Raw genomic sequence first — 16,033 nt, 5'->3', positions numbered from 1 at the left:
TCAACTTAAATCGGGCGATCGCAAACACTTATATACAAAATCCTGACATATCAAAGTTAGAAAAAAATACGTGTTTAAATAATAAAATTTAAAAATTAGTTTAAATTGGTTTAAATTGTTGTTCTTTTATGTCACTTTTTAATCGCATATTCAACGCACGAAATGTGTTATAAACTACATGCATATTCAAACTACCGATACACATATAATTATGTTCGTAAATAAAATGTATACTATGGAAGAGCACATCATTATGTGTCCACACATTGCGCACATGAGTTTAATTTTTTCACCATCGAGATATATGGTATTTTAATATGTGATTGACATGATCATTAACACGCATTTTTTTTCGACACATTCAAATCATATTTTCAGAACCGCGTCATGCGAAAATGGGTCTCATGGCGCTTCGACTGGCGTAGCTCAAGCCCAGAGTGCGCAATGGCGCAGTTGTGTCAGGAGCTGCGCAGTCCGCTATGAATCACAAGGTTTCGTGGTCTCATTAGATATCTCTTGACCAGACTGCGAGATGCGCAGGCTTGACCATAGCTATACTGGCCGCATATGGCATAAGATCCATTTTCGAATTGGGCGGGTCTTTAAATAAACAAATATTTTGATCATATATATGGAACATCTTGGCACAATACTTTTTTATCAACACTGAAGTTAAACTGTGTTATTTATGGCAAACTGGCATTTTCGGTAGCTTATTCAGTTTTTCAAGAACGATTTCCATGCAGACAGAACGAGTAAGTCAAACATTTGTGGTTAGGTAATAAAACGAGTTCCGTCTAATCATGACACTAAATTTGTATATAATTTCAGTAGTGTTTGTTTCCTCATCTTGAAAGCAATACTGTGTTATCAACGTTTATCGATAATCCGTAATGTACTCCGCGGACGATTTCGTTACCGAGTTAAACTGCAAAGCATTATTTCAACATATACTAAACACAATAATATCGTTACTGACGAAAAAAAACTTATTGTTGTTTTCTGATGAGTTTAAGCGATGTTTACGTCGCTGTGGCGTAGTGGATATGGTGTCCGCCAAGCGACCGGGAGGTCACGGGTTCACCCCCCCTGTGGGAGCGTTGTTTGGATCTCCCCAAAGAGATACAAAGTACTGGTTCTGGTCCCAGGTTTCTATGCAATCGAGCTAAAATAAATAGGTTTAAACGAAGCGAATATGGATAAATTATTTCCGGTTGTCACGATTTTTTCTCAATTAAGAGCGTTTTACTCATCATTATGAAACAATAATGAAATGAAAATTATATGCATATTGAAATAAAATAAAACTTTTAATAATTGTTTTGCTTAGCACAATGAAATAGTGATTCTATTGATCACTTAGGAAAATAGAATTGGGTTAGTCCGTGTTTCTTCCGTTGATCTTTAAAGGAATCAGCTGTTATTGAGGCGAATTATTAGCCTCACCAGCGCCAAAGATCTAATAAGTTTTTTTTATTATTGATCTTTGGTTGCGCAAGCAAATGTATATGTGTATTTCAGAGTTCATTAAGAAGTCACGCTGCGTCTTCGCTTACCTGCCCCTGTGACTTTAAGGGAGAGCTGACCCTGTGCTACGCGATGATAACGTAACACGCAGTGGACTATTTTCATTAGGCAAAAATGTTATGTAAAGTTTACTCTTAAAGTTAACGGGGTGAACGGTAGTACCCAGCATACCGATTTTCGAAACACGACTATTAACCTTAGTTGCTCTAGCTAACAACAATAAAAATCAATCGAAACTCTTGTGAAATGTTTCTGTTCTAGGCGAACACGGTACGCCCTTTTAAACTGATGAAAATGTATACCGGTATTTCATTTAACTTCAACAGACGTCATGAGGTATTATAGATCACATATCAATGAATAATTTATCAATAGTGAATTACAATATGTATTTTTATTGCAAAATACATACACCGTATGCCAATGCTTATCGGTATATCATCATATATATCATATAAGCAAAGTCATCGATCTATCGGTCAATGTGTTTAACTGATTATAAATCTTCATGAAATCTTATAATGGAAAAAAGATACTTGATGTAACATAAATTCACTTTTCAAACGGGGCATATTTAAGGTATTTTGAATAAAATATACAAGTATTAAAATACATTGTTGTAAATCATAATCCATCTTTATTAATAAACATCGTATATGATATTTTTGATGTTTTGAAAAATAAATAGACTAAATCAATATTTCCCAAAGGAGGAGGTTTCCAAGGATATTGGACAGTTCCGGACAATATCATTGTTGAATGTGGAGGGCAAGATCTTCATGTCAGTGGTTGCCAGGCGTCTTACAACATTCATGACCAGTAATGGGTACATTGACACATCAGCACAGAAGGGAGGTGTTCCAGGATTCTCTGGCTGCATTGAACACACATGCGCTATTAGCCAGTTAATCAGGGAAGCTAAGATCAACAAGACAGATCTCACAGTTGTATGGCTGGATCTAGCAAATACGTATGGCACGGTACCCCACCAGGTAATAGAGTTTGCTCTGAAACACCACCATGTACCAGAACATATTCAGAGCATTGTCTGAAGCTACTACAGAAACATCAACATGCGCTTCACAACAAAGAACTTTACAACATCCTGGATACAGCTTCAGAAGGGGATTGTAACCGGCTGCACAGTGTCAGTAGTACTGTTCATCGCCGCTATGAATCTCATCATCAAAGCCGGAGACAGGGAGTCAAGGGGACCGAAGACCCAGACAGATATCAGACTTCCACCACAGAGGGGATTTATGGATGATCTGACTATCACAACAGAGTCCCACATACAAGCTCGATGGATCCTATCAGCCCTTGAAGATGTTGTGTCATGGGCTAGAATGGCCTTCAAACCAAGGAAGTCAAGATTTCTTATCTTGAGAAGAGGCAAAGTCTGGCAGAAGACAACACTCGGGGTACAGGGCGAGGATATCCCATCACTTATTGACAACCCCGTCAAGTGCTTGGGTAAATGGTTTGACACCACACTGGGTGATAGCAGAAATAACACAGAGCGCATCAGGCAGCAACTGAGGAATGGGCTTGCAAAGATTGAGGGAACAGGCCTACCAGGGAAGTTCAAGGCATGGCTTTTTCAGCATGGCCTCCTGCCCCGTCTTCTGTGGCCACTAACGTTGTATGAGATCCCAACATCGACGGTTGATAGCTTGGAAAGCATGATAAACAAGAGCCTGAGACGATGGTTCGGACTTCCATCATGTATGACAAGTATTGGACTACAGACCCGGAATGTTGCAGCTCCCTCTTTCATCAATTGTAGAGGAGTACAAAGTTAGTAAGGCAAGGCTCGTGTTGACCTTACGAGACTCTAGTGTTGTGAGCATTAGAAATGCAGGGATAGAGGTCAGAACTGGAAGAAGATGGTCAGCATCGAATGCAGTTGAGCAGGCAGAGAGTCGACTGAGACATCAAGACATAGTGGGAACAAGTTGTCAAGGTAGACAGGGACTCGGCTTGAACACTAGACAACCGTGGAGTTCAGCCACAACAGTCCAAAGAAGAGAACTTGTTCAGAGCGAAATCCGAAAGGAAGAAGAAGTGATAAGAAAGGTGAAAGCAGTCCAGATGGGGAGCCACGGAAGCTGGACAAAGTGGCAGACAACAGGGAGGAAACTGTCATGGACAGATATCTGGAAGTACCAGTTTTTCAACTGCAGTTCCTGATCAGGGCAGTTTATGATGTCTAGCCAACACCGGCGAATCTCCAGAGATGGTGGCTGATAGAGACAGCAGAATGCACCCTATGTGGAGGAAGAGCTACCCTGGACCACATCCTGTCCTCGTGTAAGGAAGCACTTGCCCAGGGGAGATATCGCTGGAGACATGACCAGATACTCCGAGAGGTAGCGGATACACTTAAGAGACACAAGAAGAAGGCACGAGTACATGCAGGGGCAAAGCACATCAACTTTGTACCAGCAGGGACAGTAATGAAGGGTACAAAGGGAGGACATCCGAGTATCCTAGACGGCACAAATGACTGGGAACTACGGGCAGATCTTGGGAAACAGCTGCAGTTTCCAGACATTGTCCACACTACCCTACGTCCAGACATTGTGATGGTCTCCGGAAAGACAAAGAAGATCATCCTGGTAGAGCTGACTGTACTGTGGGAAGAAAGATGTACTCAGGCACATGAGAGAAAGAAGGCCAAGTACGAAGATCTCGTCCAGGAATGTAGAGAGGCCGGGTGGAGAGCATGGAACTACCCGATTGAATTGGGATGCAGAGGGTTTCCTGCACCATCGCTGGGAAAGATGTTCCAGGATATGGGAATAGTGGGACAGGCGAGAAAGCTGGCCATTAAGAAGGTATCACAGGCAGCAGAAAGAAGCTCCAGCTGGCTGTGGCTAAGGAGGAACGCCAGTAGCTGGAAGCCATCCACTAATGGGTAGTGTCTGATCAACACTGCCGCCCGCCACTTAGAGCTTGTCCTAGGTTTAAAAGGGCGAAACAAGCAATGACAAGTGGTACCTAGCTGATGACATTAGTGGAAAGCAGTTTATCTGTATTTTACAACATGACTTCTGAGGAATCAGTGACTTCCAGGAAAGACTGGATGACAACCAGGAATAGATTGGTGACAACTGGAGAGACAGTGGACATCCAGGAGAGACTGGAATTGGGCATCAAGGGCCGGCACCCCAAGATGATGACTCCGTAAGGAGTTACCCACAGAACAGCTACAACAAGACATACAGAAAGATACCCCCAGGGTCTTCCGAGAGGGGGGGTGGAAGAGAGATCCAATAGGACGGACACAACGGACTCGACACGGCTAGTACAACGGACATTGACAGGTGAGGCCTATACAGAGACGGCTCGGTGTGTTTGCGGGAAAATCTGTAAGAATGCCAGGGGTCTCAAGATACATCGATCTAGGAAAGGTTGTCAGCCTGATCCGGAACAGAGACAGTGCACAGACTTGTCTGGTGAGACACAGGAGGACCACAGCCAGGAAGAACACCACAGTGCTGAGGATCTCCACGAATCTGAGGTGGAACAGGTGGATAAGCCTACAAGAACAGAACATGATCTTGGTAGCCAGGGCAGTCGTACAGACGACAAACTAGAGCGCATCAAATTGCCAGCTATGAACGAGAAACAGTGGAAGGAGTTTGATGAGGATGTAGATGGCATCGTGGAACAGGTGTTACTTGGAACAGTAGAGAGGAAACTGAGGAGTATGTGTAGACTGATATATGCAGTCGGGAAGGAAAGATTTGGGGTGACACCATCGGAAAGGAAGCAGACTACAGTCGCCAAGAACAGACGGCAGATAGAAATAGAGAAGTTGAGAAAGGACCTTCGCAACTTGGGGAACCAGTACAGACAGGCATCAGAGCTAGAGAAAATTGGTCTACAGGAACTACGAGACCACACAAGACGCAGACTTCAAGACCTGAGGAAAGCGGAAAGGATACGGAAAGCCAGAAGGGAGAAGGCCAGACAAAGATCACGATTTCTTTCCAATCCCTATGGTTTTAGCAAGGAAATCCTTGAAGAGAAGAAAGCGGGACAGCTGAATTGTTCTAAAGAGGAGGTTGAAGAGCATCTGAAGAACACGCACTCTGATCAGGCGAGACATATGCGGATGGAGGGACATGAACGCATAGCCCCATTACCCATGCCCATTGTTGCATTTACTTAGGGAGAACCAACCCTCAAGGAGGTCCAAGATATAATCAAGAAGGCTAGATCCAAGTCAGCACCAGGCCCAAACGGAATACCTTACAAGGTGTACAAGTCATGCCCAAAACTGCTGAGACGGTTGTGGAAACTATTGAAAGTGGTCTGGCGTAAAGGAGATGTACATGTGCAGTGGCAGCGAGCAGAAGGCATCTTCGTCCCAAAGGAGGAGGTTTCCAAGGATATTGGACAGTTCCGGACAATATCATTGTAGAATGTGGAGGGCAAGATCTTCATGTCAGTGGTTGCCAGGCGTCTTACAACATTCATGACCAGTAATGGGTACATTGACACATCAGCACAGAAGGGAGGTGTTCCAGGATTCTCTGGCTGCATTGAACACACATGCGCTATTAGCCAGTTAATCAGGGAAGCTAAGATCAACAAGACAGATCTCACAGTTGTATGGCTGGATCTAGCAAATACGTATGGCACGGTACCCCACCAGGTAATAGAGTTTGCTCTGAAACACCACCATGTACCAGAACATATTCAGAGCATTGTCAGAAGCTACTACAGAAACATCAACATGCGCTTCACAACAAAGAACTTTACAACATCCTGGATACAGCTTCAGAAGGGGATTGTAACCGGCTGCACAGTGTCAGTAGTACTGTTCATCGCCGCTATGAATCTCATCATCAAAGCCGGAGACAGGGAGTCAAGGGGACCGAAGACCCAGACAGATATCAGACTTCCACCACAGAGGGGATTTATGGATGATCTGACTATCACAACAGAGTCCCACATACAAGCTCGATGGATCCTATCAGCCCTTGAAGATGTTGTGTCATGGGCTAGAATGGCCTTCAAACCAAGGAAGTCAAGATTTCTTATCTTGAGAAGAGGCAAAGTCTGGCAGAAGACAACACTCAGGGTACAGGGCGAGGATATCCCATCACTTATTGACAACCCCGTCAAGTGCTTGGGTAAATGGTTTGACACCACACTGGGTGATAGCAGAAATAACACAGAGCGCATCAGGCAGCAACTGAGGAATGGGCTTGCAAAGATTGAGGGAACAGGCCTACCAGGGAAGTTCAAGGCATGGCTTTTTCAGCATGGCCTCCTGCCCCGTCTTCTGTGGCCACTAATGTTGTATGAGATCCCAACATTGACGGTTGATAGCTTGGAAAGCATGATAAACAAGAGCCTGAGACGATGGTTCGGACTTCCATCATGTATGACAAGTATTGGACTCTACAACAGAACCGGAATGTTGCAGCTCCCTCTTTCATCAATTGTAGAGGAGTACAAAGTTAGTAAGGCAAGGCTCGTGTTGACCCTACGAGACTCTAGTGACGTGAGCATTAGAAATGCAGCGATAGAGGTCAGAACTGGAAGAAGATGGTCAGCATCGAATGCAGTTGAGCAGGCAGAGAGTCGACTGAGACATCAAGACATAGTGGGAACAAGTTGTCAAGGTAGACAGGGACTCGGCTTGAACACAAGACAACCGTGGAGTTCAGCCACAACAGTCCAAAGAAGAGAACTTGTTCAGAGCGAAATCCGAAAGGAAGAAGAAGAGATAAGAAAGGTGAAAGCAGTCCAGATGGGGAGCCAGGGAAGCTGGACAAAGTGGCAGACAACAGGGAGGAAACTGTCATGGACAGATATCTGGAAGTACCAGTTTTTTTAACTGCAGTTCCTGATCCGGGCAGTTTATGATGTCTTGCCAACACCGGCGAATCTCCAGAGATGGGGGCTGATAGAGACAGCAGAATGCACCCTATGTGGAGGAAGAGCTACCCTGGACCACATCCTGTCCTCGTGTAAGGAAGCACTTGCCCAGGGGAGATATCGCTGGAGACATGGCCAGGTACTCCGAGAGGTAGCGGATACACTTGAGAGACACAAGAAGAAGGCACGAGTACATGCAGGGGCAAAGCACATCAACTTTGTACCAGCAGGGACAGTAATGAAGGGTACAAAGGGAGGACATCCGAGTATCCTAGACGGCACAAACGACTGGGAACTACGGGCAGATCTTGGGAAACAGCTGCAGTTTCCAGACATTGTCCACACTACCCTACGTCCAGACATTGTGATGGTCTCCGAAAAGACAAAGAAGATCATCCTGGTAGAGCTGACTGTACCGTGGGCAGAAAGATGTACTCAGGCACATGAGAGAAAGAAGGCCAAGTACGAAGATCTCGTCCAGGAATGTAGAGAGGCCGGGTGGAGAGCATAGAACTACCCGATTGAATTGGGATGCAGAGGGTTTCCTGCACCATCGCTGGGAAAGATGTTCCAGGATATGGGAATAGTGGGACAGGCGAGAAAGCTGGCCATTAAGAAGGTATCACAGGCAGCAGAAAGAAGCTCCAGCTGGCTGTGGCTAAGGAGGAACGCCAGTAGCTGGAAGCCATCCACTAATGGGTAGTGTCTGATCAACACTGCCGCCCGCCACTTAGAGCTTGTCCTAGGTTTAAAAGGGCGAAACAAGCAATGACAAGTGGTACCTAGCTGATGACATTAGTGGAAAGCAGTTTATCTGTATTTTACAACGTTTATAAATGCGTCTACAGTTCGATTGAACTCACGACTAGAAAATTCTCGCAGGTCAACGAGGATTTTGCATAGCTTAATACAATATACAACACATGTACATAGGTTTTATTCCATACGATTTACCGGTATTACTACTTTTTATATTCCCGTACCCAAGAAAAGCGTCATATCTACGACTTTTTTTATATTTAGAGACAAATAACTCTACAACTCGCTTTCCGCACCTGAGAAAAGCGTCCTCTGTGCGGCTTTTTGATACTTAAGAAAATAATTATAGGGTTATTTAACGAGACCTATGTGTTAAGCAATTATGGAATTAATAAACATGTTTGCTTCTTTATAAGTTCAATGCTTTAGGCAAAAACAGGTTAAATGCTTTTAAATGGTATTACATGATTAGGCGAACCATTGTTATGCATTGTAAGTAGGATTTCGGCTGGGTCGTTGACACCTCTCTCCACATCTTGCACGAGTGTTTACTTGCTTCAGTTCATGTATTAACCCACAGCGAGGCGATAAGTTGGATGGGGAACCACACTATACGTCACTCTTAAGATCGATTGACCAATCAAATCATCGATTCATGTGACGTAAATTTCGTGTAATTCTTGTAGTGAGTAAGTAATTGTCAAAGTTAAAAAGCTTTCGTGAAAGTGACAGCGAAGAAACATAAGTGTCATAATAAAAGGAATCTCAATTTGAAAATGCCGGAGAATAAGGATAAGAGTGCAAAATCATTCAAACAACGAAAGAGTTTTGGTAAAGAGTAAATTTAATTTGTATATGTACGATATCATGATATGCTACAAATTACAATGTGTCGTTGGTGGGTGGAGTATGTGACATATGTCTGACTAGTCTCATTTATAAGACGCGCAAAGAATTTAGAGATACTTTTTATATGGGCTAAATTCTTTGGAACAAATATTACCCATATAAAAAGTAGCTTAATATTTAAGAGCGTCAAAAATTTGGACTAATGTCTGACATGTTTGTTTACCTAGTAAATATGAAGACAGGCTGGTGCAGTGCCTTAATCTGTTGTCTTTGGGAATTATTTTTTACGAATAAAAAATTATAAACCAATCTGCATAAAACCCCATGAGTTAAACATTACGATATCCAAATATTTATGACCACACGCGAGATTGCCTTCAGGCAGCCTAAGGAAGCATAATGTAGTTCCAATGAATACGTTGTTCTTCTGACGCTGCCCGAAGCCAGTGTTGCGTTTCCTTGTAAATGTTCGGATACGTGGCGGGAAATTGACACGGAATATATTGTCATACAAAATATAAAAATGAGCATTTTGTATCTTGTTAAATCTATGTTTCCAGACCACATCTAGAATTGAAATTTTGGCTTTTGCTGTAAGGAAAAGTGATTTTTTTTATTGGTTAACTTTATTTTACAAAATATTGCTTATTGTTGATTTTGAGTATAAATGTTACTTTAATCATATTTAATTTTTGGTATTGTCATTAAATGTGAAAAACTAATGGTATTATACTATCCTAGCGCTGTACAGGACCTCCGTTTTTATGAGTTGTGCCTCTGATAGTTCTATATATATATATATATATATATATATATTTATATATATATGTACGCCCCTTGTAGGTTGGTATATAGCATTCGGACTGTCTGTTCAGCATTTAATTTTCAGAAGTTTACTTGATATTTGGTGTGTGATTATACCTACATGACATGCAGAAGAAGTGTGAGTTTCGTTCTGGTCCATTGATTTTGGCGAAGTTATAGGCCTTGGATTTTTTTCTAAATAATAACTGTTCCTGAGATTTTTTACAAAACGCTTTCAGATGTTGAGCTGATTTTTGGTGAATGAGTCTACCTACATGACTTATAGACAAACTGTGAGTTTCATTCAGGTCAATCTATTTTAAGCGGAGTTATGGTCCATGGTTTTAAAATTATACCCTCACAAACGAAGTTTAGGGGGGTATATAGGAGTGAACTTGTCTGTCTGTTGGTCAGTCTGTCTGTCTGTCTGTCGGTCCGTATTAAGTGTCCGCTCTCTAATTCAAGTAGTGATCATCCGATCTTCACCAAACTTGGTCAGAAGTTGTATCTACATGATGTCTAGGCCAAGTTCGAACATGGGCCTTGCCGGGTCAAAAACTAGGTCACGGGGTCACTTTGTGCGTTTTAAACATTCAGCATGTTGTCCGCTCTCTAATTCAAGTAGTTTTCATCCATCTTCACCAAACTTGGTCAGAAGTTGTATGTAGATGATCTTAAGGCCAAGTTCGAACATGGGCCTTGCCAGGTCAAAAACTAGGTCAAGGGGTCACTTAGTGCTTTTTTTTCACATTCAGCATGGTATCCTCTCTCTTATTTAGGTAGTTTTCATCCGATCTTCACCAAACTTGGTCAGAAGTTTTATCTAGATGATCTGAAGGCCAAGTTCGAACATGTGCCATGCCAGATCAAAAACTAGGTCACAGGGTCACTTAGTACGTTTTACACATTGGGCATGGTGTCCGCTCTCTATTTCAAGTAGCTTAAATCCGATCTTCACCACACTTGGTCAGAAGTTGTAACTTGATGATGTGTAGATCAAGTTCGAACATGGGCCATGCCGGATCAAAAACTAGGTCACGGGTTCACTTAGTGTGTTTAAAACCTCGCCATGTTGTCCGCTCTCTAATTCAAGTAGTTTTTATCCAATCTTAACCAAAATTGGTCAGAAGTTGTATCTTGATAATGTCTAGGGCAAGTTTGAATATGGGTCATGCCGGGTCAAAAACAAGGTCACGGGGTCACTTAGTGCGTTTTAAACATCACAATGTTGTCTGCTCTCTAATTCAAGTAGTTTTCATCCAATCTTCACCAAACTTGGTCAGAAGTTGTATCTAGATGATGTCTAGGTCAAGTTTGAATATGGGTCATGTCGGGTCAAAAACTAGGTCACGGGGTATCTTTGTATGTTTTAAACCTCACCATGTTGTCCGCTCTCTAATTCAAGTAGTTTTCATCCAATCCTCACCAAACTTGGTCACAAGTTTTATCTAAATGATCTCTAGGACAAGTTTGAACATGGGCCATTCCGGGCCTTAAACTAGGTAACGGGGTCACTTAGTGCGTTTTTAACATTCAGCATGGTGTCCGCTCTCTAGTTTAAGTAGTTTACATCTGATCTTCACCAAACTTGGTCAGAAGTTTTATGGAGATGATCTTAAGGCAAAGTTAGAACATGGGCCATTCTGGGTCAAAAAGTAGGTCAAGGGGTCACTTAGTGCGATTTAAAGATTAAGCATGGTGTCCGCTGTTTTTTGTGAAGACGACATGCAAAATATTATGTGTCAATGCGGCATGTGGGGGTATTCGTCATGTCTGTGACAAAGCTCTAGTTTTTTTAATTAACACTTCATCAATTTTTTACAAAATGCTTCAGGTACTGTGCATGGCCCATAACTTTGTCAAATATCAATAGACTGTAACTTTGTTATAATGTTTTCAATTGGGATATATAGCTGCTGTGTGGCTTCAAAGTGCAGTAGGGGGGCATTGTGTTTCGCTATTGCAGCTTTTGTTTTGAAATGTTCTGCATTTATGATCTTGTTTTATTGTTTTATTTTCAGCTACTAGAAAAGAAGAGGTTGCAGGCATCAGATCCAAATTCCCAACAAAAGTTCCAGTATGTAAAGTATTCATTTTTGCGCTTATATACTGCTTTTAGCAGCGCTTCCATTAATTCCGCTGAAAAACGGCAGTTGTATGTCTGTTTTACAAATGGCGGAAGTCCCTTGGACATCCGAAAATCAGCATGTTCACTGTTTTCTTATACAAAGATGTTAAAAAACTCAGCAGTCAATCTGGTCAATGAACTCAGTTAACTCCGCCCACAAGCTACAGTAAACATTGATTTGCCCAGGGTTTGGCCAATATTTATTTTCTAACTCCGTCTACAATCCGGTTATCCAAGTCCTGCTCATCTAATAAGCTGTTTATTGGCATCTTCAGAAGCATTACTCTAACTGTGTAAAAATTGACCAATGATTTAAATTTGGCCCTTAAAGAGATTAATCTAGGTCTGTGTTGTGCCTCACTGAAGCATTAAAAAAGGAAAATAAAGCATCATATCAAAGTATGAGCATCCTTCATGAAGCATACAAAATCTTGCAGTATTGGTCCGTATTCAGTGATTTTTTGCATCCTAAAATGATTTTTTTAAACCAAATTAAAAATATCTCAATGGTCTCTGCGCTAGAAAGTTGTTATTATCCCCCGCCATAGGCGGAGGGATATTGTTTTGGCGTTGTCCTTCCGTCCGTCCGTCCGGAGCTATATCTTGGAAGTGCTTTGGCGGATTTCATTGAAACTTGGTATGAGTATATATATGGATAAAAGGATGATGCACGCCAAATGACATTGTACATCATCTGATAATAACAGAGTTATTGCCCTTTTAATCTTGAAAAAATCCTTTTTTGTGTGTCCAGAGCCATATCTTGGAAGTGCTTTGGCGGATTTCATTGAAACTTGGTATGAGTGTCCAGAAGCATATTGGCGGGGATATCAATTCAACGAATTTGCTTGTTTCACAAAGAATCAACACACCCACCATTTCCTGGCATGTTTATGATGTGACATTATATATATGAAAAGCATAATTTGTGTGCGCTTTTATTGTGACAAGGGATCAACATGAAATACATGAGCACTGTTTATTTGAAGCTAGAATTTGGTAAAGTGGTGTTAACATAAAAATGTGTAAGTGTGTTTCGGATTACACATGTAATTATGCTAATTTGATAACTCACGAAAAATTGAAACAGGGCCTTCAATCTGCATTTTAAGTCCCAAATAACTGTGTCTTCCACCATGAAAAGGGAAACAGCACAACAATTGACCCTCATAAGGGATGTGGCTAGGTTCCCCTGATAGCCAAAGAGGGCTCTGTGAAACATGGACAAACAACTCTAGATTTTGCATGTGTCCTCTAGGATGCTAATACTTTGTTACAAATTGTTTTCACCGATTTTAATGTGTCAGTGATGCAGGATGCAGGCCTAGATAAATCCCTGAAAACGTATAACATTATGATTTTGATCAGCTTTCCTTTCTCTGACACTACGAAGTAATTGACGACAGAAGCCAATCAATGCTGTTATCAAACCTGCTGCAGTTACTTCCACTGTCTGTTAGTTAACAATCAATCACTCGATTGTTGTGGCAAAACCAAAGTATCAGCATTGCTAAATTTGTTGTTGTTAGGTGATTTGGGAATATTCATGGGAATTGGGACATTTTTACCTTTAAATTAGGAAACATTGTCAGATGGGGAATGGTGCCATTTTTCTGTACCAATTTTATATAGATTAAAGACACTGTTGCATCATTGTTCATGTGTACTTTGTGTTGCGAACAGTGTTCTGTTTTAAAACATTACATTATAGGAGTGTTGTTTTTGCTTTGTGGTAGCGTCCAACCTTATATTGTGTGCATGCAATCTATTTGTTGCAGAGTAATCGCCCTTAAATTAAGGCTATCAAATCAATAACCAATATGAAACTTTTCACTTGTGTGATCAATTTGAGCATGACACAATTTTAAGATGAATTTTACTAATAAGCAAAGTTTTTGCAAGCTTGAAATGAGTCATCTTCAATGACTGTTCTAGTTTTTATGCCCCCCAAGGGTGGCATATAGTTTTTAAACTGTCTCAGTCAGTCTGTCCCTTTGTCCGAAAACTTTAACATTGGTCATAACTTGTGCAATGTTGAAGATAGCAACTTAAAATTTGGCATGCATTGTGTATCTCATGGAGCTGAACATTTTTAGTGGTGAAAGGTCAAGGTCATCCTTCAAGGTCAAAGGTCAAATATATGGCTTCAAACAGCACAGAAAGGGGGCATTGTGTTTCTGACAAACACATCTCTTGTTAAATTATTTTTTTGTCTGATGAGTTACATAAAATGTAAAAAATTATGCAGGTTTAGTATTATAACCCATTTATGCCTAGAGTCTAGAAAAAAAGCCTTGGCAAATAGCGTAGACCCAGATGAGACGCCGCATGATGCAGCGTCTCATCAGGGTCTGCGCTGTTTGCTTAAAGGAATTTCTGTAAGAAATATTCTAAATATAGAAATAAATATACTAGACATCCCTAATTATACCCCAATTACCATTGGTAATGGGGGCTATATAGGAGTCACTTTGTCGGTTGGTCTGTCGGTCAGTTGGTCTGTCCCGAAATCTTGTCCGGGCAAGAACTATGTTGTTCATTGTGAGATGTTAAAATCATTTGGCACATTTGTTTACCAGGCATCATTGGACAGTGTGTCGCGCAAAAGAATTATGTCGATATCTCCAAGGTCAAGGTCACACTTTGAATTCAAAGGTCAAAAATGGCCATAAATGAGCTTGTCTGGGCCATAACTCTATTGTTCATTGTGAGATTTTAAAATCGTTTGGCACATTTGTTAACCAACATTGGACGGTGTATCGCGCAAAAGAATTACGATGATATCTTCAAGGTTAAGGTCACTTTTTGAGTTTAAAGGTCATTCAAGGGCACACTTTGAGTTCAAAGTTCAAAAATGGCAATAAATGAGCTTGTATGGGCCATAACTGTGTGGTTCATTGTGAGATTTTTAACCAGGTTTTCCGAAGGAAAAAACTGGTTATTAGATTGGAGAATGCGGGCGGGCTGGCTGGCGGGCTGGCGGGCGGGCGGAACAAGCTTGTCCGGGCCATAACTTTGTCGTTCATTGTGAGATTTTAAAATCATTTGGCACATTTGTTAACCATCATTAGACGGTGTGTCGCGCGAAAAAATTACGTCAATATCTCCAAGGTCAAGGTCACACTTTGAGTTCAAAGGTAAAAAATAGCCATAAATGAGCTTGTCTGTGCTATAACTATGTCATTCATTATGAGATTTTAAAATCATTTGGCACATTTGTTCACCATCATGGGACGGTGTGTCGCACGAAAGAATCACATCAATATCTCCAATGTCAAGGTCGCCACGACTAAAAATAGATTTATTTTAAAAACAAACTTACAAAGGGGGTTAATTTTGTTTGTTCATTTCAAAAGTTCAGTTTGAGTTGTCTCCCTTTATCAGATTTTTTTCACAATGAAAACCTGGTTTTGTGACAATTTTGTCCCTTGTTAAATCATTTGGCACATTTGTTCATCATAATTGGACGGTGTATCACGCGAAAGAATTATGTCAATATTTCCAAGGTCAAGGTCACACTGTGTTCAAAGGTCAAAAATGGCCACATTAATGAGCTTGTCTGGGGACCATAACTATGTTGTTCATTTTGACATTTTAAAACCATTTGTTCACAATCATTGGACAGTGTGTCGCACAAAATAATTATGTCAATATCTCCAATGTCAAGGTCACACTTTGAGTTCAAAGGTCAAAAATGGCCATAAATGATATTTGCATAATAATTCTTAAAAATCACAATAAATTAGATTCTTTTGTTTTGTGAAGACAGCATACAAAATAGTCTGTGTCAATGCGGCACGAGGGGGTATACGTCACGTCTGTGACAAAGCTCTAGTTTTGGAAATAAATTGATCCAATTTGGAAGGATGGGAGAGTCCACTAGGCATAAATGAATTAAACACTATTGTTGATCAAAAGCACATGAATGTTTTAACCAATGCTTTCTGTATACAGTTGAAAAACAAAACACCCTGATATGTTTCATTATATAGGTTAACATAATATGTACATTGTTGTTATCATTAATTGTTCTATTATCGAGCTTTCTACCGCTCTTATCAGCTGTTTTGA

At 41.0% G+C, this 16,033-nt stretch overlaps 2 protein-coding genes across 2 annotated transcripts in view; both read left to right on the top strand.

The window, feature by feature from the left end:
* Positions 1 to 5,977: 5,977 nt before the first annotated feature.
* Positions 5,978 to 8,125, top strand: LOC127871292 (uncharacterized). The gene is made up of 3 exons (XM_052414060.1): positions 5,978 to 7,279; positions 7,388 to 7,907; positions 7,962 to 8,125. The coding sequence occupies exons 1-3, from the start codon at positions 5,978 to 5,980 to the stop codon at positions 8,123 to 8,125; spliced, it is 1,986 nt and encodes a 661-aa protein (XP_052270020.1).
* Positions 8,126 to 8,825: 700 nt separating this feature from the next.
* The window catches only part of LOC127873010 (microtubule-associated proteins 1A/1B light chain 3C-like), a 29,303-nt gene continuing 22,095 nt past the window's right edge, over positions 8,826 to 16,033 (top strand). Inside the window, exons 1-2 of the mRNA XM_052416546.1 lie at positions 8,826 to 9,012; positions 11,856 to 11,911. Coding sequence (XP_052272506.1) covers positions 8,958 to 9,012; positions 11,856 to 11,911 — 111 coding nt within the window. The 5' untranslated portion in view covers positions 8,826 to 8,957. The remainder of the gene's footprint in view (positions 9,013 to 11,855; positions 11,912 to 16,033) is intronic.

This window comes from Dreissena polymorpha, chromosome 3, assembly GCF_020536995.1.
Source record: "Dreissena polymorpha isolate Duluth1 chromosome 3, UMN_Dpol_1.0, whole genome shotgun sequence".
Taxonomy (NCBI): domain Eukaryota; kingdom Metazoa; phylum Mollusca; class Bivalvia; order Myida; family Dreissenidae; genus Dreissena; species Dreissena polymorpha.
Note: the sequence above shows the minus strand (reverse complement) of the source record. Positions and strands in the feature narration are given on the sequence as shown.